Source organism: Peromyscus maniculatus, chromosome 13, assembly GCF_049852395.1.
Source record: "Peromyscus maniculatus bairdii isolate BWxNUB_F1_BW_parent chromosome 13, HU_Pman_BW_mat_3.1, whole genome shotgun sequence".
Classification (NCBI taxonomy): Eukaryota; Metazoa; Chordata; class Mammalia; order Rodentia; family Cricetidae; genus Peromyscus; species Peromyscus maniculatus.
The window spans coordinates 65,307,022-65,327,935 of record NC_134864.1 but is presented as its reverse complement, the minus strand read 5'-3'; the positions used below and the strand labels follow the sequence as shown (position 1 = coordinate 65,327,935).

The window sequence follows — 20,914 nt, the reverse complement described above, 5'->3', positions numbered from 1 at the left end:
CATGTCATTTCTCATGTTGTGGTTTCAGAATTATGTATTCCAAGGAAACATCTCAGACTGAGATCATTCAGTAATAAAATTTGTTATCTTCTCAAGCTTTTTCTTCCTTCCTTCCTTTTAGGTTAAAATGTGGTGAAAGAGATGAATTGTCTCCAAAGAGAATTAAAGTGGAGGTATGGATGCCTGTAATATATCTGTATGCTCATAAGTTTTGCTTCATTTATAAGATCACCAAAACTAATCTAAAATCTTAGTTCAGACAAAAAAGAATGGCTCCCCCAGTTTAGTTAAAAAAAAAATTACACAATCTTAAAAGCAATACAACATTTTGTTACTCTGAAGTACCTATAATAGTCTCAGTGAGCAAACCAAGGAGATTGTTTTAAAAAAAATGTTCTTCAGATTTTATTATTTTTATTTTATGTGTGTGGGTGTTTTGTCTACATGTATGTCTGTGCATCACGTGTGTGCAGCGCCCATGCAAGCCGAAAAAGGGCTTTGGATCCCCTAGAGCTGGAGATACGTCCAATTGTGAGCTACTATGTGGCAGCTGGAAACTGAGCCCGGGTCCTTTGGAAGAGCAGCCTGTGTGCTTAACCACTGAGCTGTCTGTCCCGTCTCCCCTCTCCTCCCGCCTCTCCCCTCTCCCCCAGGAGATTCTCAAAAGGAAACTGTATGGATTAGATTGATAGTGTATCAAAGGTTGACTTACAGGTCAGTGTCTTACGGACGTGAACGCCTTCACTGGTCAAGTGGTCCTTCTTCACCCTCTTACGTCACTAGCCACTCAGGAGTTCCCCAAGGGAACTGGCAGTTGTGGAAACACCACTGTACTTAAATAGTTTCTCAGGGGACCCTGGTTGAGACTGTTACTGTAATTTTAACTTGTAGGTGGTAAGGTGAAAACTGAGTAAGAAGAACTTGCTTCTCTCGGGATTCTTGAACACAGAGACTGGTTTCAGAACGGCTATTCCCCAGTTTGGGTTACACACCCCTTCTGAGGCTAGTCCGAAGCAGGATGGAGGCTGTAATTGGGCAGCCCCCTCCTTCTCCCCTTTTGGGTGGGGATATGGTCTACTCCATAATTTAAATTCAAGTTCTAGCAGGTAAGCTGTGGCTCACAATGCTGACTTCCCATCACCATGCTATCCTTGCCCCATGTCTGTGTGGCAGAGTCCTGTATCGGTGTCAAGCCAGAAGTATCTTGTGAAGACATAAGTCTTTCTTGCCTACACCCTCCCAGTGGCTTTCTGTCCCTGTGAGGAAACCTCAGAGTTGGGCTCCAGCTTGCTGCCTCACGTTGCTGTTCCCACCGCTCTGCCTGCAGAGACTGGCCGAGCCGTGTGCGCAGCATTTACCGTCCATCCCTGGGTTACGCCTGAGCCTTCTGACTTCCTCGCCTCCAACTTGGGGGATGGGGCTTGTGTACCCCAGGTCACCTCTGGCTGCTGTCAGATTGTTTCATGGCACTTAGGATTACTTGGGATTCTCCAACGTTTGTGTTTAATGTAGGGTCGGTCTGCCCTGCTAGAGAAGGATGGGGCTCTTGCCGGTGTGCCGTCGACCCACGTCGAGTTCACACCGTTGGCTCGCTCTGAACAGGCGTGAGTAACGGCTGTGGGGTAAAATAGTGATTGGTTGGGAGTAAGTCTGTGCTTTCGAAAAACGTCATCCTCGAGTAAAAGTTCTCAGATCAGCGTTTTGTTCCCAAGGGACAGTTCTCTTCGAAGTTGTGCTCCTGTTTGTCAGCCTGTCCTGATGTTCGCCTTAACGTCCTGCTGGAGCTGGGTTAGCCTCAGGTATCACTCAGGAGGTTTGTTGACACTGTCTAGTGGGCTGGCTGTGTTGGAAGATGGTGAGACAATTAACCATACTGCACCCCAAGATAATGGCAAGGAGAAGATCCTTGTAGATTTGGTCTGCTGCTGCTGCTGCTGCTGGAGAAAACAGGGGAAGGCAGACCCTGTCCAGCCTGTGCTGTTGGAGCACTCAGTCCTGGATCGATGGCTGCTGCTAGCAGAGATGCCTACCCAGGTCTCTTTCCAGCCCTGGACCTCCATGTGGTCATAACTCGGTCTGCTCTTCCTGAAGCCTGGCTGTTCCACACTGAAATGTGTGGTCGTGGCGGATACTGTTTCTTGACCCTCTCAGTGGCTCTGAGCTGAAACGTAAGCCACTTCTTTGTGCAGTATTTGGAAACTCGAGTGTTGGGTTATTACATTATCTGTGAATTTTCAATTCCTTGAGATGCATCTCCCTGGAGATAATTTAAATAGTTCTGTTTGGTTGGCTCATCATTTTATTAGGGTCGCAAAGCCACTTGAATAGTTTTCGATTCAGAATTAAAACGATCAGTGTTGCTTTTTCCTATAAAAGTTCTCATCCTTCCTAACAAGGCCAGTGACTAGTTAGCCCAAGTCTCTCAGAGATCCTGTGCACACTAGACTCCTGCTTTGTTCCTAGAAACAACTGGGAACCTTAGCTTGAATTTAGGACAATGATTCACTTACTGGTGTTTTTGTTGCCGTTGTTGGTTGGTTGGTTGTTTTGCTTAGTTTTGTAAAGGCACCTAGGAATTGCCCTCAGTCTCTTCAGAGTGTGTCCTGTGCATAAAATATGTGTCATGAAACGTTTCGCAGTCTGTGATCTGGCATAGGCCTAGCCTGGCTCTGTTCTGAGTCAGGTTTGGCTGTTGGAGCTGCTCATGTGCTTCTGGAAGCTGACCCTGGGCTGGTAGTATTGGCTGCCGTGGGATCTGTTTCCTGTAATCCTGTCTTCCATGAGGCAGCTCTGAGAGGGAGACCAGCAGGAGGTGTGAGTGAGGACTCCACTGGGGAGGTGTTTGAGCTGGGTCTTAAAGAAGGTAGGGATGCCAGTGGGCATTCAGGGTGGCACTGTAAAGATCCGCTGGTATGAGGGGAAGAGAGAAGACAACAAAATACTAATCACTGAGAAAAACAATAGGTAGAAAGATTGTCTGGAGATGTGACTGATACGAAGGACCTCATAATGAAACCCGAAACCAGAAAGATTTCAGAACTCTTTGAGCCTGCTTTTACTCTCTCTTTAGTAAACTTTTTTGTGCTTCTCGATTTATTCCATATTTGAAGATAGTAACATAAAAATAGATGTGGGACAGATTCCCAGTTGCTTAAGGCCAAAATTAATGCGACGACTACTTTTCTCCCTTTGTTCCAAAATCTCTTTCAGCCGCCAGGAAGCACACAAACAAGTTGTTCACTTGTTTCCACGTTTAATAGAATATTTCTGCAATAAACAGCAACAAAGTGTGATGTCCAGTAGATGGAGGTGACATCAGAACACTTGGACGTGTTAAGGAAGGAAACAGTTTTGCCTGCTGTTACCAGCATCTTAGACTGTACATGAGGGATGCTGTGCCCGGGAGCAGTCAGAGCTTTTCCGGTCCCCGATGCTGTGTCCTCTGCTGCACTTGAAGGGTTGGAGGGAATAAATCTTAAGTACTCCCCTGACTTTTCTCCCATAGCAATAGCTATAATTAGATTTTCTCAAGTGTCAACATACACAGTATAGAAGTATCTATCCTTTGCCCTTAAATGGTGTACCACCTTACAAGGTGTGTTAGACTTTAAAATGTGCGGAGATTTTGAGCACTGTTTCTTCAGTTTTGAGATTAAATGAGATAGTCACAGAGAGAAACCCTTCCCGCTTGGGCGAGCCTTGGGGAGGCCCCAGTGGAAGTGGACCTCCAGGGAGAGTCCCTCTCCAAGCCCCATCTGTTAGAAAGTCGGCAGCAGAGAACAACTGTAGTGTACCCACCTTCAGCTTAACCAAGAATGAACTGCGTGCTCTCATTCTTATTTGTCACTGGGGACCCCAGAGCGTCCAGCTGTGGGATAGACATAACAATGATGGTTTTCCAGTTCAGGCTATTACATGCCAGTCCCTGCTGGACATTTATCACAAACCTCCTTGTGTGTGCTTTCCGATGTCCAGTTGACAGCCAGGGCAGACCCAGAGCTGCCATGTTGCTGACGCGTGCCAGAGTCAGGGTTTCCAGCCTATGTCTTACACGTGAACTCCAAACAGGACCTTTCTGGGTGCTAATGAGCGTCCACAAAACACCCCGCCGGCACAGAACAGCACTGTCGGGCTCAGAACATTCCGCTCTGTGGTTGCAAAGGGAAATGGGTGTACGGGACCGGTGGTCTCTGAAGAAGAGGAATGGTAATTACTATTTTCTAATCCAAGGCCGGCTGCCTGGTAAACTACTGTAAATTCTTAGTAAAAAAGTTTAACAGTGGTAACTACAAAATATATTTATATGAAAGAGAGTACTGTGTGATACACTTGCTGGTTAGAATGGGTGTAGAAGGTGTGTGGGGAAGACAGAGTGTACCCGTAAAAGTGAGTCTGATTTATTCATACTCTGCCTACGACAGGGCAAGATGGCGTTGCAACTAATCATAGAACATGAAGAGTTAGGAGCCAGAATCCCTGGTTATCTGGTCTTTGCTTAAAAATCTAAAATTCTGGTTAAAAGTAGAGTCAGTGGGTAACGTTTCTCTTTGATTTAGGAACACACAAGGTTCCTTGAACAGACTGTCATTATCTCCAGTAATGACAGTGTCACAAGAGCTTCTCAGGGAGGGAGGTGGGACACTGTGTGGATGGACTGTATGCTCTGTATCGTTTCCTCCTTAATTGTCCTTCACCGGAATTGCCAGAGGCAGGACAGGAGTGGGGGGCGACGGCTCTCCCGTCCCTGCGGAGTACAGAAACAACTGAGAGGAGGAAGTAAATTTGTTGGTGGAGCCCAGGGAGCCCGAGAGCTGGGTTTGAACAAGAGAGGAAACATCTGCCGGCCGCTCCAGGGGGGCGGGGCGGGGCAGGGTCAGCGTGTCCACCTACACTGTGACTAAGCTTGTGAAACGAAAGCGGGTGAGCCTGCAGTGGGCTCTCCTCCCTGGATCAGAAAGGCGGAAGCAGCACAATCTGCTATTCATACGGAGAGCGTGAACACAGAGAAGGGGAAATGCACTTGCAGGGCTAAGAACATCTGCCGCGACCCATCACTCCGAGACAGCTGGGCGGTGTTTAAAACAGCTCGCCGGTGCTTGGCGGGGGAGAGAGAGAGAGCAGCGAGGGTGGAGACCAAAGGGGTGAGACTAATTAGGTCATGAACAGCCTCCAAACACACATCTTATTTTCTCAGTGCTGAGACCCAGAATCTCATCACCAAGGGAACGCGGTGATTAATGGCAGCAGCCATCAGTGTGACATGGAGATAAATTGCTCATCGCATGGTACAGCTAGTGCCTATAAAGAAAGCCACGGAGACCCAGGATAAGTCCCGTACCAAACACAGTGAGGGAGACCAAGCTATTCCTCTACCAGTGTCTTGGGGATGTTCCCTCTTCGGTTTCTCCGTCATCCATTCCAGAGAGCTTATTTCTCTCATCATTAACAATGGAGCACCACCCACTTCCCAGAAAGCTTTTCTCGTGCAGAGTTTGGAGGTCCCTTCCCCAGCTTGGAACTATTCTCATGGCTGAATATAGCCCTGACCATGTAGGCACTCTGTGACAAGATGTGCCATCTGCATGAGTTCATTTAATGCCCACAGATCTCCCCTCCCCCACCGGGCCCACAAAGCAGGTGATGTAATCTCTGTGGAAAAATTGGGAACGCTGTGAATAATGAGGTTGACTTGCTGAGACCGCACATCTGGTCCTAACCGGAGAAGACTGGCGAGCCTCTTCCTCCTTCCCGAGCCTCTTCAAACAGTGTTTGAGGTGTTGGGGCATCAGCAGCTCCACCCACAGCCTGCTGCTGAGCGCTGAGCTGAGCGGGTGACTGCACTTGAGTCTCCAGCCCTGACCTCATCCCTTTGTCCCGGCTCACTACACCTACGTATCTGGTTTGAGTGCAGGGAAGTCGTGCCTCTGACTGAATCCATCCATTTTCTAGTTCCCCTACCTTTGCAGCCTTTATTGAAGTGAGCATCCCTCCACACCCCCAGACCTCTGTTCCGTCTTCACCACAGGCATTTACTAGTCTCGGCTCTGTTAAGTGTGGCCTTTCTAAAATTGGGTCTTCTGAGAGTGTCAGTGGCCTCTCTACACCGAGGAGAATATTTGCGTCGTCTCTTTAAGATCCAGGTATTGTGGTGGTGTGCGGGCCCACAGAATCTGGCCGCGCATCTCTGGCTTTGCTGCCGCTCTCTTCCTTGGAGCGTCTCTTACAGTAACTATAAAAAACGGTGCTGTGCAGCCTCTCTATAAGATGCTGTCTCTTCCTGACGAATTCTCACCCTCGAAGCTTCATGCCGTCTGGGGAGCCTCCTCCGTGTTCCGGGTCCCTGTCCGACGGGTGCTCTGGATTTCCGTTCCACCGTTTTTCACCAGTATAACCCCCTACCAATATCCCCAGGCTGTGCTTGCTGGCTGTAGTGTTAAGTATGTAGTCCCCGCTCATCCTCAGGTAGCTATACTGTGTGCGTATCCCTAAGACACATCGTTGCCCCTCTATATAGCAGGAATGGTAAGGCAGCTGCATGGGGCTGTTGTGGTTTGATCGAGCCTGGTGGCTGGCTCTCTGGCTGAACTGTCTCAATGGCAGAAACACCCTTCATGAGTGTAATTCCCGTGTGCCGAGCACCGAGCTAAGTGTGTTCTATGCATTGTTTGTTCCTCTAAAAACGACTGTATAAATCAGCCTCACGGCTGCTACAGTGTCCCTCCTACAGACAGGATGATGTGCCCAGTGGCAAAACAGTCTGCTCTGCAGACCAGAAACAGCAGCGGGATTAGATCTCAAACCCAGCACGGATCCTAGAGCTGAAGTCAGTTCTCATGAGCAACAGCTGTGACAGATGCTTGTTCACGTCGAGCCTCATGTTAGGGATGCATGGGTTGAGCCTAGTGTCTATCGCCATGGACTCCAGGAAACCGAGCACCGTTTGTGAGGGCCGAGTAGAAAATGCCCGTGCAGTGGGCACCAGTGCGGTCCGGGCTCCTGCAAGCCAGCAGAGCTGTCCCTGGAGACTCTTCCTTGATGTTGTTCCAAGTCCACTACCTTGAGCTTGAGGGAAGGTTCGTTCAAGTCGAGGCTGGAGTTTTAGGAGTAAAAAAAAAATTCTTAGAAGAAAAATGGAATAACTAAGAAAACAGTGTATGTTCATGCTCTTCTATAAAGTTGGCTGTAGTCTGTACATTCCTCTGATCGTCGTCTATACATTCCTCCACATCAGGGTGAGAGCTAGAAAGGCAGCATCTTCAGTACTCAAGAAGTACTGTTGGATGGGAAGGTTCGCAAGGCCATCTCAGTGTCAGAGTTACTCACTCTTTACCGCCAATCAATTATTTCATGTCTGACTTAGATAGTTCACTCATTGTGGTGGTGGTGCCTTTGATCCCAGCCCTCAGGAGCCAAGGCAGAAAGGTTGTAAGTTCAAGGTCGGCCTGAGCTACATCGTGAGCATTGTGCGCTGGGGCCAGCCTGGGCAGTAGGATGAGACCGTCTCAAAACAATAAAGTCAGCCGGGTGGTGGTGGCGCACGCCTTTAATCCCAGCCCTCGGGAGGCAGAGACAGGCGGGTCTCTGTGAGTTCGAGGCCAACCTGGTCTACCAAGTGAGATCCAGGATAGGCACCAAAACCACACAGAGAAACCCAATCTTGAAAAAATCAAAATAAATAAATAAATAAATAAATAATAAATAAAATTTAAAAAATCATTTTAAAATTAAAAATAGGTAATTAGGTGTTATTTAGTAAATTAATTGGGTAGATTAAATGTTTGAAAGCATGGCACATAAAGACCATATGGGGGAACGTTCTGAGCCAATACCTTATATCTCAAAGTAAAAAATTGTTTTACATCGCAGCATCTTTTCTCCCCGGCTGTCGTAACGGATTCGGTTTTTAATTGTTAACCCCGTGTTAGAAGTCTGTAGCTTGTCCAGCACAGGGGAAGCTGCCCTGGAGAGCCTCGGTGGCCTTCCTCAGCTTCACCAAAGTCATCGCGGTTGCGCCCGTAGCTCTTGCATTCATGTGGAGCAGCAAACTGCAGCTCAAGGGAACTCGAGGGGAACGGTGGGTTAGGTTCACCCAGATACACACGACCTGGATCTACGTAGCTGAAGGGTTCCTTGGGCATAGAATGCCCTCCAAAAGACTCCAGTCCAGGAAGCGTGGAATCTGCTGCTGTCTTTGCTTACAGCTGTCACGCGCCAAAGGCATCACCCCTTCCCGCTTGGTCCTCTCACCTTCTCTGATAGAGTCTCTTGTCTTCCCCGCAAGGAGACTGACTGGAGGGCAGGGACTGGAGGTCGGGCCGGTCCCCACGGCCGGCCGGTCACTGGACAGTACCAGGAAATTCAAGTTGGCAATTTAATAGTCGTGTCTTTTACTTTAGGTCTTTACCACGTGATACATAGCAAAGGTAGTTCTAGATGGATTGCAGACAAGCAGCCAAAAAATACTTGGGCACACCTGGCGATGGGACTATTTACTGAATTTCTAAAGCTGCCCCTTGAACTGTAGTGCAGTAGGAGTCCTGGTAACACAGAAGCCTGTGCAGCTGTAACGTACACAGTTTATTTTGGGGACGTCAAAACAAAAATAAATTGACAAAAGAAATATTCTTGAAAGCCCAGAAGTCCCCAGTGCTAGCCAGGTCAGGTGAACCGAGGGAGGGAGGGCTTTAACGAGTGGTTCTCAACCCGGGGGTCACAGCCCCTCTTCACAGGGGTCTCCTCAGACCAGAAGAAAACAGATGTTTACATTATGAGTCATAACAGTAATAAACTTCAGTTATGAAGTAGCAGTGAAATAATCTTACGGTTGGGGGTCACCACAACGTGAGGAACTGTATTAGGTTCGCAGTATCAGGAAGGCTGAGACCCACTGCAGACAGAGGTAGAGGCCATGTCCCGGTGGAGGGTTCTGCCGCTTCATGTTTTTTTCTACTGGATTGCTGACACTGTAGGAAAATGCCGTTTCCATGGAAATATTTCACAGCGCTTCTCACAAAACCAGAAATTAGGAAAAGTTAGGACACTCTGCAGTGTCCAGTGTGAGCAGATGGGGAGTCGGATGCTGGCTGAGATGTTGGTTGTCGTCCCCGTGGTCCCAGAGCTGCTGGTGGCGGTGACGACTGCATTCCCCATCTTCTTCATTGTGGTTGGCTGCAGAACACAGGGCACGGTGGCCTGAGACGGACGCGCTCCGCGGCCTCAGCCGACCACTGCTGAAGATGAAGTGTTGTCTCTGCTTTATGTGGTAACGGAGTCCAAATACTGAGGAGGCCCTGTGATCTGCCCCACAGGACGGCTTCCCAGAATTCCAGGAGTCCGTGCACACGCTCTTCCAGCAGGCCAGGGCCAAGAGCGAGGAGCTCGCAGCACTCAGTTCCCAGGTAACCAGCCCGCCTCGTGCAGACAGCTCTAGGCTTGAAGACAGGGCTGCTTCAGACTGAGGGTTTTGAGGACTGGGTCCGCCTCCGGTTATTGTTAAAATGTCTTCTCCACAGCGGTGTCTGTCCGGTGGCAGGAACGACTTGGTTTCATTTGGTTCATGAACAGAATCTGATAAAACACTACTTGCTTGTAGGAAATGGGACATTCTCTTTTTTTCTCAGCATGGCTGTGTACAGCACAACTCTGAGGTAAAGTCCCACAAGATCTCAGTAGCATATTGTCGACATTGTAACACTCACCTCATTTAAGGCCTAGCTGAGGAATTGTTAAATTAGTGTGTGGCTTTGGATAATTTTATTAGTTTCTGGATATATGTGAGGGGGTGCGTGTTTGTGTGGGTGCACCAGGGTGCAGGTGTGTGTACGCATGTGCACCTGTCTGCAGAGGCCAGAGGAAAGCTATGGGTGTCATTCCTCAGGAGCCGTGCACCTGGGGTTTGTTGTTGGGCTCCATCATGTTTATGCTGCTGGATCCCAGGATCCCCGGGATCCGCCGAGCTCTGCCTCCCCAGTGCTGGGGTCATGGTGCATCCACCCTGCTCAGCTCTTCATGCGGGTGCTGGGGTTTGAACGTGGCTTCTCAGGCTTGTACAGCCCGTGCTGTGCTGCATCAGCCACCCCCCACCCCCAAATGACAGTAAATTTTCAACTACGTCTGTGCTCAGAAGTGGACATTTCCCGAGTCGGTGGGTGACGCCCCTTCTAGACAGCACCACAGAGCTGTTTGCATTCACAGGGAGTATCGATCGCCAGTCCTGCTCACTGGGAGAAGAGAGTGAAGGCTGTCTCCCTCTCGGAGCTGCCCGCTGAAATGCCGTTGGTTAATGGGTTGAAATTTCAAGTGAAATGCAGTTATTGTTACCTTTGATTTGGTTTGTGCACATTTAGAAAAGGAGGATGGGCATTCTTTCTAGTTATTTAGTTCATTCTGTGTTCCATCTATTGATTTTTTAAAATTGTGAATCATATCTTTTGTAACCAATTTTATATAGCAGGATCCTTATAGTACTTTTACATAACATGTTAATGAATCATATCTGCATTTTGACTATTACTTCCTTGGCAAATGTCATAGATACGCTACTTTGAATACCACGGGCAAGTAATTTAGAACGGAGCATACGAAAGGAGCTTCTGGAATACATGCGGAGATGACTTTATATGTCACACACCAGCCTTGTATTTTAAACATGTCCGTTTATGCCTGGTGGGGAAATGCCGCTTCTCTCTGGGGCGGAGGCAGAGATCCTTGCTGGCATGGATGCTTCTCTGCATAATTTGCATTGTTTAATTTTGGTGGGAGGTGTGTTTGTCTTGTTCCTCTAGACAGCCGTTTTACACCTTTTCTCCTCCAAGCAGGCTGTCATCAGCAGAGTCTGGATAGTGCCAAATCCTAAAATAAAATGCCAGGATTTCACCCCGTGTTCAGTGTAGTTGACAGCAGATGTTGCTGGTGCTCTTAAGAGTTCTTTTTTCTTTCTTTTTTTAAGAAAGAAGGGAAATCCTTTAAAAGACCCACGACCTTGGAAAACAAAGTGAAGGTCATGTTGTTTTTGAGCTCACACGGGATTCTCTTTATGGGACTGAAAAGACACCTTTTGAACAAACTCAGTATCTCACGTGACGCAGACATTTATTCATATTTATGGAGGCAAGCATACCACAGGAAGCGTGAGCTCATTTTAATAAATACTAAATACATTTGTCGGAGTCTGAAATTGGCAACTTTAGGCTATTAAGACATCTAAGATGCTGTGGTTGGTGGTTTTATTTTTTGCTTTACTTTCTAGCAGGCCGAGAAGGGGATGGCGAAGCAGATGGAGCTGCTGTGTGCCCAGGCCAGCTACGAGAGGCTGCAGCAGGAGAGGAGGCTGACAGCCGGGCTCTACAGGCAGAGCTCCGGAGAGCACAGCCCGGACGGCCTGCCCTCCGACGGCTCCGACGGACAAGGTGCGCCCCTGCAGTGACCTGGCCTTCAGAGCCAGCCCCGTGCGCCTTTCACGGAGAAGTGGGAAGAACGGGTTAGATTTAAATCAGTGTTTTGGAGGGGTTATTTTATCCCTGCGAAAATCCATTTTTTTAAACTAGTTCCTTTTCAAAGGGAAGTATTCATCCTGCACATTTTCGTTTCTGAAATCCTTAAATTTTATCATTCCTGTACTAGGTTTGCACATGGGTCTTGCTGAGGTGGTCAGGATGGGGATGTGAGCATCTAGGCCATTTCCCAAAATAACAGGTTCATCAAAGACAGTTCTTAGATGGAATCTGTTCCCTTGTTTTGCCGGGCATTGAACCTAGGACCTTCCACTGAGGCACACCTTTTCAAAGTGATCATAGCATCTTTCTTTAAATGGTGTAACATTTGTTTCCGAAGAGGATGTGGTAGTTACCTCTAAACCACAGAACACAGTCCATGCTAGAGAGTTCCGTCATGAGTGTTTTTACTATGAAAAGTTTTTTTCTTTTCTCATGTCTTCAGCATGAAGAAAATCCCAAGTCATTGTTATCCACTCGTTCAGAGGATTTTTTTGAAGTATTTTCTATATGCCAGGCATGCCTCTAAGCCCAGAAGGCATAGCAGTTCAGAGGACAATCCCTGCTCATGTGCTACCTTCAGCTTCAGAGGCATGCCGTGTAAACCTGGAAATGGGTCCTGCAGTCCCAAATACTGCTAAACAGCCAAAGGGTGACAGTATTTCATATTGTTTTATTTTATGTATTGTTCACTTTCTAGCAGGTGGGAGTTACCACTCTTGGTATCTCCTCATTCCAAGTAAGAATCCATCTTTTAAAAAATGCCTCAAGTTCACACAAAGTAATGCTTTGATGGTGCATCCCATGCATACTGTCCTCTGTTTACCTCCCTGCATTCCATGCAGACTGTCCTCTGTTTACCCCCCTGCACTCCATGCAGACTGTCCTCTGTTTACCCCCCTGCACTCCATGCAGACTGTCCTCTGTTTACCCCCCTGCACTCCATGCAGACTGTCCTCTGTTTACCCCCCTGCACTCCATGCAGACTGTCCTCTGTTTACCCCCCTGCATTCCATGCAGACTGTCCTCTGTTTACCCCCCTGCATTCCATGCAGACTGTCCTCTGTTTACCCCCCTGCATTCCATGCAGACTGTCCTCTGTTTACCTCCCTGCACTCCATGCAGACTGTCCTCTGTTTACCCCCCTGCACTCCATGCAGACTTGGCTCTGTTTACCCTCCTGCACTCCATGCAGACTGTCCTCTGTACCCCCCTGCACTCCATGCAGACTGTCCTCTGTTTACCCCCCTGCACTCCATGCAGACTGTCCTCTGTTTACCCCCCTGCACTCCATGCAGACTGTCCTCTGTTTACCCCCCTGCACTCCATGCAGACTGTCCTCTGTTTACCTCCCTGCACTCCATGCAGACTGTCCTCTGTTTACCCCCCTGCATTATATACAGACAGTCCTGTTTACCCCCCTGCACTCCATGCAGACTGTCCTCTGTTTACCCCTCTGCATTCCATGCAGACTGTCCTCTGTTTACCCCCCTGCATTCCATGCAGACTGTCCTCTGTTTACCCCCCTGCATTCCATGCAGACTGTCCTCTGTTTACCTCCCTGCATTCCATGCAGACTGTCCTCTGTTTACCCTCCTGCACTCCATGCAGACTGTCCTCTGTTTACCCCCCTGCACTCCATGCAGACTGTCCTCTGTTTACCCCCCTGCACTCCATGCAGACTGTCCTCTGTTTACCCCCCTGCACTCCATGCAGACTGTCCTCTGTTTACCCCCCTGCACTCCATGCAGACTGTCCTCTGTTTACCTCCCTGCACTCCATGCAGACTGTCCTCTGTTTACCCCCCTGCATTATATACAGACAGTCCTGTTTACCCCCCTGCACTCCATGCAGACTGTCCTCTGTTTACCCCTCTGCATTCCATGCAGACTGTCCTCTGTTTACCCCCCTGCACTCCATGCAGACTGTCCTCTGTTTACCCCCCTGCATTCCATGCAGACTGTCCTCTGTTTACCTCCCTGCATTCCATGCAGACTGTCCTCTGTTTACCCTCCTGCACTCCATGCAGACTGTCCTCTGTTTACCCCCCTGCACTCCATGCAGACTGTTCTCTGTTTACCCCCCTGCACTCCATGCAGACTGTCCTCTGTTTACCCCCCTGCACTCCATGCAGACTGTCCTGTTTACTCCCCTGCACTCCATGCAGACTGTCCTCTGTTTACCCCCCTGCACTCCATACAGACTGTCCTCTGTTTACCCCCCTGCACTCCATGCAGACTGTCCTCTGTTTACCCTCCTGCCCAGGACCTTCCTCTCTCCCAGGGCCCCTTTCATGTCAATGTCAGATTACCCTCTTCTTGCCCCGCCCTCGCCTAAAATCCCTTCTTCCCAGCTCATTGCCTCCTTTCTTGTTTGATCACACACACAAACACACACATACACACCCCTAGGTCCAATAGAAAAAAGAAAATGTGGTGTTTGTCTCTGAATTTAGCTTATCTCACTTAACATAGTATATAATGATTCCCATTCCATCTGCTTTCCTGCAAGTGTTATCGTTTCACTTTCCTTTGCGGCTGAATAAAACTCGCCTATGCGTCTGTGCCTTGTGTTCCTTCCCGTTCATCTGCCGGTGGACGCCGGGGCCCGGCTGATGTCTCAGCCCTTGTGAGCAGTGCAGCACTAGTCCAGTGTGTGTGTGTCTCTGGGTAGGAGGTCTGGCTCCCTGCAGACTTATACACAGGAGCGGTAGAGCTGGGTTAGATGGTGGTTCTGGGTTTGGTTCCCAGTAGTTTGGAAACACCAGTGCCCACTCTCGCCAGCAGTGAGTGGGATCTTTCTGCCCTGCATCCTCTCTGGCATTGGTAGGCATTTGTTTTCTCAATGTTAGCTGTTCTAACTGGGGTGAGGCAGACTCTCAAGGCAATTTTAATTTTCATTTGCTTTTACATGATAGCTGAGAATGTTGAGCCAATCTTTAAACATATGGGAAGTATGTATATTTCTTTTTTTTTTTTCTAGAATTATCTAATCATTTCATTAGTACAGTTACTAATTGGAAGGTTAGAGGTTTGGGTGACTAATTCTTGTACTCCTTTATATTCTCTGGATGGTATTCCCTTGTGTGATGTGTATTGCCAGAGGTTTGTTTTTTTTCCCATCCAAGTAAGAATAGCATGTTAGCAAGCCCTGGATCCCGACATGAGAGTGAAAGAAAGACTTTCTCTCTGAAACATGACAAAAACATTTTAGTTGAGGTCTTAATTTCTCTGTTCTAAGAATCAACAGTCAGGCAATCACAGTTATGAAAGATTTGATGGAGCTTGATTTATGACACTACTATAACTTGCTGTGATGGATAATATAATATAGTAATGTATAAAGCATTTTACTGTATCTGCACTAGTAAATTTTTCATGGTTGTGCTTAAAAACAAAAACAAAACTGTAATTGGCCTGAAGCCATCTCTGCCTCTCTTCTTTTTTTTTTTCTTTCCCCCTGAGACAGGGTTTCTCTGTGTAGCCCTGGCTGTCCTGGAATTTGCTTTGTAGACCAGGCTGGCCTTGAACTCACAGATATCTGCCTGCCTCTGCCTCCTGAGTGCTGGGATTAAAGGCGTGCACTACCACTGCCTGGCTCTGTCTTCCCTTTTAAATGTGTGGTTAGGTAACAGCGTGCCTTAGTCCATGGGTACGGTGTTAAGGAAAATGTCTTACAGAGGAGCCGTGTTAATACAGTGCTGGAGAGCTTCTAGAAATGTCCGTCTCTTGTTTGGTTCATCCTAGCTCTGTAGCCTTCAGCATCCTAGGTTTGTAGCCTTCAGCATTAAAGACTTGCCGTTTCCCTCCCAAGTTGTTTCACATGTCTTTCCCAGTTAGCATAGTGCCTCGGTGCCTCCTGACACGTCTCCTTCTTCATAAGGTGTGTCCGGCAATCTGTGAACATTTATTAACAAAATCAAACAAAATAAACAACAAAGAGCACTGGGGATGTTTTAAATGTTACTTTGTTTTTTCTCTCCTCCCTTCCTTCCTTTCTCTCTCCTCTTCTCCCTCCCTTCCTTCCTTCTCTCCTTCCCATTAGGAGAACGACCTTTGAATCTCCGAATGCCTGATGTACAGAACAGACAGCCCCATCATTTTGTCGTCGATGGGGAGCTGAGCAGACTTTACTCCAGTGAGGCCAAGTCCCACTCATCAGGTGAGGATGCAGTGTCTGCGACCGGAAAAAACCTGGGTGACGTTCCCTTAGCTCTGCTGAACAGTGAAAATCATAGATTACCAGAATATTAGCCATCCTCTTTGAGAGTTATAGTATTGTAAGGAATGACAAGGAAGAGTCATAGAGTTCAGACTACTGGACAAGCCATTGTATGGATGGCAGCCTGTAGCTAGTTTAAGCTGAGTAATAAATGGTTATGATGACTTGGACTGGCTCTCCTTTTCTGACAATACTGTGATAGGACGCAGGTGGGCTCCACATCTGGTCTCTTGCAAAGAAAGCCTTGTGTACCAGAACCTGACTATGCAGGCAGATAGGTGCGTTTTTAGGGTGCAGTTTTATGGTATTTACCCACGTAAAATGAATCGCACAGCATTGGCTAGTAGATGCCAGCACCACTTAGGAGAGTCTGGTGTCATTCAGCCTTTGAGTAAAAGTAACTGTAGGAATCACTTGATCACAGTCTTTGGTTTTAGAGATGGGGCAGCTGAGACTGTGAGGTGAGGCAGTTTGCTGGATTTGTACGTTAAGTCGTAGGAACGGGACTTGACGCTGGTGGTGGATTGAGGATTAACTAGGAAGTTGTCCAGACAGCCTGCATCTTCCTGTTCATGTTTCCAGGGGCAGAAAAGGCTGCTGTGCTAAATACGTCCTCTACCTTGTGACCCCTAATCCACTGTTTCACACTGACTGTCAAAGAAGTTGACCAATGAGACTGTCCTCACGTGATAGCAAATTGGTCTCCTATTTTCACCGATATGAAAAAGCAAGCTCTGCTTTCAAGTTCTTGACAAACTAACATGCTTTCCACAAACTCATGTTGCTTCAAAGACCCTACATAAAAGAAATACTGCAGTTGCATTGGTTATATTTTGTGTCACCGTGGGGACACACTGGGTACATGGAGATAGTTAAGCTGGGATTTTACATAGAACAGAACAAAGGAATACCTAAAAAAGAGTTTTTGCTTTTCTTTTTAAGACTTAATTTTAGTTTTTAAACTTTTTATTTTTTGAGAATTTCATACGCTATATTTTGATCATGCCCTTCCCTTCTCAGTTTTCCCCAGATCCTCCCTACTTCATTACTCACACAACTTGATGTTCGTTCTCTTAAAAAAAAAAAAAAGAAGAAAACAAAAGCCACCCCCACCCCACACTCACAGCACAAAACCCCATGGAGTCTGATTCATGGTGGCCAGTGACTCCTGAGCATGGGGCCTGCCCAGTGTCAGTCCATTGAAAAATGTTTTCTTTTTTAAAAACATGAGTAGAAATGACACAGATTCCATGTGGTAAGACCAAGTGACCTCAAACTCGTTCTCCGTGCTCCTCATGGATTCCTCTGTAAAGTGGATACTTCACAGGTCACTGTGAGCCGTGAACAAGAGTGTGAGCTGCGTGGCTGGTAAAGATTCAAGCATTGTGGCTGCTTTTCTTACTCCGGAGTGCAATTTAAATCTCTTTCTGTATAGAGAGGCTGCCTACATACATCGGGCTACCTACCTGTGTTCAGATAGGGTAGATGTGTTCGTTAGCTTTCTATATCCCTTTCAAAGGATGTGTGTGTGTGTGTGTGTGTGTGTTTGTGTGTGTGTGTGTATGAGAGAGAGAGAGAGAGCCTGTGTGTGTGTGTGAGTCTGTGTGTGTGTGTGTGTGAGAGAGAGAGAGAGAGAGAGAGAGAGAGAACCTGTGTGTGTGTGTGTGTCATATATGTGTATTAGCCCACATGTTTTCATGTATATAATGTATTTATGCGTATATATCTCCAAGTATTAGCGCATTATGTAAAGATTACATTTCACATTGTTCAAATAACTTTTAAAACTCCATGGCACCTTTACTTAGGAACATAAACTTTTCATCCTTTATTCCCACTTACCCCAGTTTACAGTGCCATGGAACTTTTAGACATAGTTTCATCTTTAACAGTGAGGATGTATTTCAATCACAGTTTTGTGGTAAATATTTTATCTGTTAACATTTGTATGTGAATGATATGTTTGATTCTATACTTACCACAGTGCGCTAAGCATTTTAAAAGATCTGTTTATTCATGTACATTTCGTGTTTACCCCTCGTCCAACTCTGTGTACAGATTTTCCTCATTTTAGAGGTAAGGGCATAAAGGTTCAGCTCACTCACATTAACTTAGAGCTAGCAGTTGATGTAGTTGGGATTTAAATGTAACTGATTTGTTTTGTGTTTGGTTTGGTTTTTCGTTTGTTTTTCATGAGGCAGGGTCTTGCTGTGTGGTTCTGGCTGGCTGGGTACTCTCCACATAGCTCAGACGGACATGGAACTTGAAGCAATCCCCCTGTCTCAGCATCCTGAGTCCTGGGAATACATCGCTACCGTGTTCAGCCAGAACCCATGTTTTTAACTATGAGTCTGTAAATACAATTCCATATGGAATTTCACAATTATGAATAGTTAATAATATTTGCTGTGAAGGCGGGGGTTAATAACTTGACTCCTTCTGGCTTTGTTTTATGCAGAGAGCCTTGGGATCTTAAAAGACTACCCTCACTCAGCTTTTACCTTGGAAAAGAAAGTTATTAAAACAGAGCCTGAAGACTCAAGATAGCTGAGATTCTCCCACTGTTCTCTGGAAATGGCACCAGATTCGAGGATAATGCTCCATCATAGAATAAGCCTTAATAACCAGTGTTGCCTCATTCAGCTCAAACAGATCATAGCCAAAGCGTAAGAACTCACACAGCCGTCTGTGGAAACCGGGACAAAGCCGCAGCCCCAGAGGAGGGAATCAAGAGAGCGTTGCAATGTAACAAACACTGACCATTACCTTCCTGTGTACGTTGTTTGTGTGGAAAGGCTCAATATTGTAGGCATTCACTATTTAAGAATGTTCAATGTGTCTGTTAATTTATAGAAGCAAATCTAGGTGTTGAGACCTTCTGGTCTAATATATGTGGATACCATTCTTTTTACTTGAAATTTTGTTGTCTACTTTAAGTGTATTTACGGTAAATGTTACTCATCAACATTTAGGACTTTTGCAGTCATGAAAAGAAAGATTAAGCGATGTAGTAATTGGCATGGTGGCCGCGACTGGAGAAAGATGGAGGACAGATACGCAGTTCACGCCAAGGAAAAGACGATGTACTTATTACTTGATTAAAATTGATTTTGGTTACTAGGAAATGTGTAGCCTTCACTAAATAATGCCACTTTCATTGGGTTAATCAATGCACAAATTAAAAATTGGAGTAATATTTCCAAGATGAGGTAGGCTACATTCCTGACAGCTGCTCAAGATGTAAGAAAGTGGGACAGAAGCCTTGGAATAAATGGGCTAATGTGTAAAAGCCTTGACTTAAGCATTGATGTTTCAGAGTATGTTAAGTAAATTAAGGCACAGTAAGTTAACCCTAAATGTGATAAAGATGATGATGATGTGGGTGAATTGACATGGAGTGTGTGTTGTTTTTAGTTTTGCTTTAGACCACGGCTGTAATAAATATTAGTTCCTAATCTGTTCTGCTGAACTCTGTTGACCAAAGGTTAGATGAGATGTCCACGCCAGAGTCTCTAATCACAGTCACATGGTCACCTCTCGTTCCGACCTGTAGGGGAGTATTAAAGTAGAAACACCAGTAAACAACTTTTATACCATCAAGAGGCTTTCTTCCCTTCCTACACGTTTCTGTTGGAACATGGCATCTTTGCCTGTTAAGAAGTATCTTAGGGACCTTGACCCCTGTTGCTACCTTGGTGTTGACTATTGTGGTTTCACAGTGTGCTGTGAAGTAGAGCTAGCGTGATACCATTTGAATAGAACATTCCATTTTTAATATTAGCCACAGCACTGGTCAGTGTCCCGGTACTTTCATGAACCATTTCCTGTATTCTGTAATCTATTTTGAGAAATTTTCGTGGTCCTTTTTTAAAAAATGGTGTCTTACAGTTCAAGTTTGTAGATTTTAACATGCAAGTTTTAAAAGATGCAGTGATCTTCCAACTGGTGTTTGTTTGTCTTTCCTGGACCTAGAACCTGCATCTTTAAATCTAGAAGTTAGTTTCCTTAAGTAACCTACTTTTCTGACTTCCAAGCTTAGAGATAAAGAAGCACAAAAAAATTTCAGTAGAATACAGTTTTTATTTTGTAAACACTAATGTATTAAACTTGCTATACATTAAAGCAAATAATATATATTTTTATTTGAATGGTGTATATAAATTAGATGTTATAACTAGTGAATTTTTTTCATTTTGTTTAAGATATTTTCACTGAAAAGGGTCAATTGGTTACCTCAGTATTACAGCCAATATAATCCAAGGGACCATGTCTCCCCAAGTGTGTGTTATCTATCCTTCATTGTGTGGATTCTGTTTAAGATGAGGGGTGCACTTGCTTCCTGTGGCAATAAAGAATTTCTGTGCCTCATGGACCGATGCTGAGAGCCTTCCACAGCCGTGACGCTTGTCCACTCGCCTCCCTTACAGCATGTCAGGGGCAGGGTAACATTATCCTTTTTCTTTCTGTGACGCCGAGGGCTGGACGCAGAGGCCTCACACATGGACCAGGGCTCCACCGCTGAGTGATAATCCCAGCACTCATTTTACGTTTTTATCCTGAGACAGGGTTATTAACTTGGCGCGAACTGGCCTTGAATTCACACTGTAGACCAGATAGGTCATGGTCACCTTGGGAGGCCTTTCCTAGCATGTGGTCCACACGTTTCACACTTGAAATGGCTAAATATTATTGGCACAGCACCATTTTGTGTGTGACTCTGATACTTCTCTGAGTCTTCAAAAGAAAGCCAAGCAGGTTGTCACCGCCAAGAGCAGGAGTCCATCTCTCTCTCTTGTAGGATGTGAGGAAATACGGTAGCAAGTATTTCATTAACAGCCACTTCCGATCCAGCTGTGTGCAAGCATTGTTTCAGGGACCTCAAGCCTGTTCACTTGCTGTGAACTCCGGGCATCCTCACAAATGAGATCCTGCAGCGGGCTCCACCATGACAAAGTGTCCTGACAGTGCTGTCGAAAACACAGATTAACTCTAGAAACGGTGATGATGGCTGTTTCTGTAGTGGCCTACTACAGGCTAGAGTGATGCCTCGGTGATCCAACTCACGCCGGGGGCAGCGTTTTTATTTCTGAATGTGCGCTGGTTAAAGCTTCAGAGCCTCCACGGCTTCTAGTTCCACTGACTTATGAGAACGAAGAAAAAGAATCATTGCTTCTTATGCAGAAAATATGAATCCGAGATTT

General features: G+C 46.3%; 1 protein-coding gene across 3 annotated transcripts in view; it reads left to right on the top strand.

The window, feature by feature from the left end:
- The window catches only part of Nab1 (NGFI-A binding protein 1), a 43,709-nt gene extending 23,624 nt beyond the window's left edge, over positions 1-20,085 (top strand). Inside the window, exons 4-8 of one of the 3 annotated variants that reach the window (XM_076550430.1) lie at positions 122-173; positions 9,309-9,398; positions 11,252-11,408; positions 15,537-15,653; positions 18,172-20,085. In XM_076550430.1, the coding sequence (XP_076406545.1) occupies positions 122-173; positions 9,309-9,398; positions 11,252-11,408; positions 15,537-15,653; positions 18,172-18,260 (505 nt within the window). In that variant the 3' untranslated portion in view covers positions 18,261-20,085. Of the gene's footprint in view, positions 1-121; positions 174-9,308; positions 9,399-11,248; positions 11,409-15,536; positions 15,654-18,171 lie in introns of all 3 variants that reach the window. The other 2 variants (XM_076550429.1, XM_076550431.1) reach the window with 2 other exon arrangements.
- Positions 20,086-20,914: the final 829 nt, after the last annotated feature.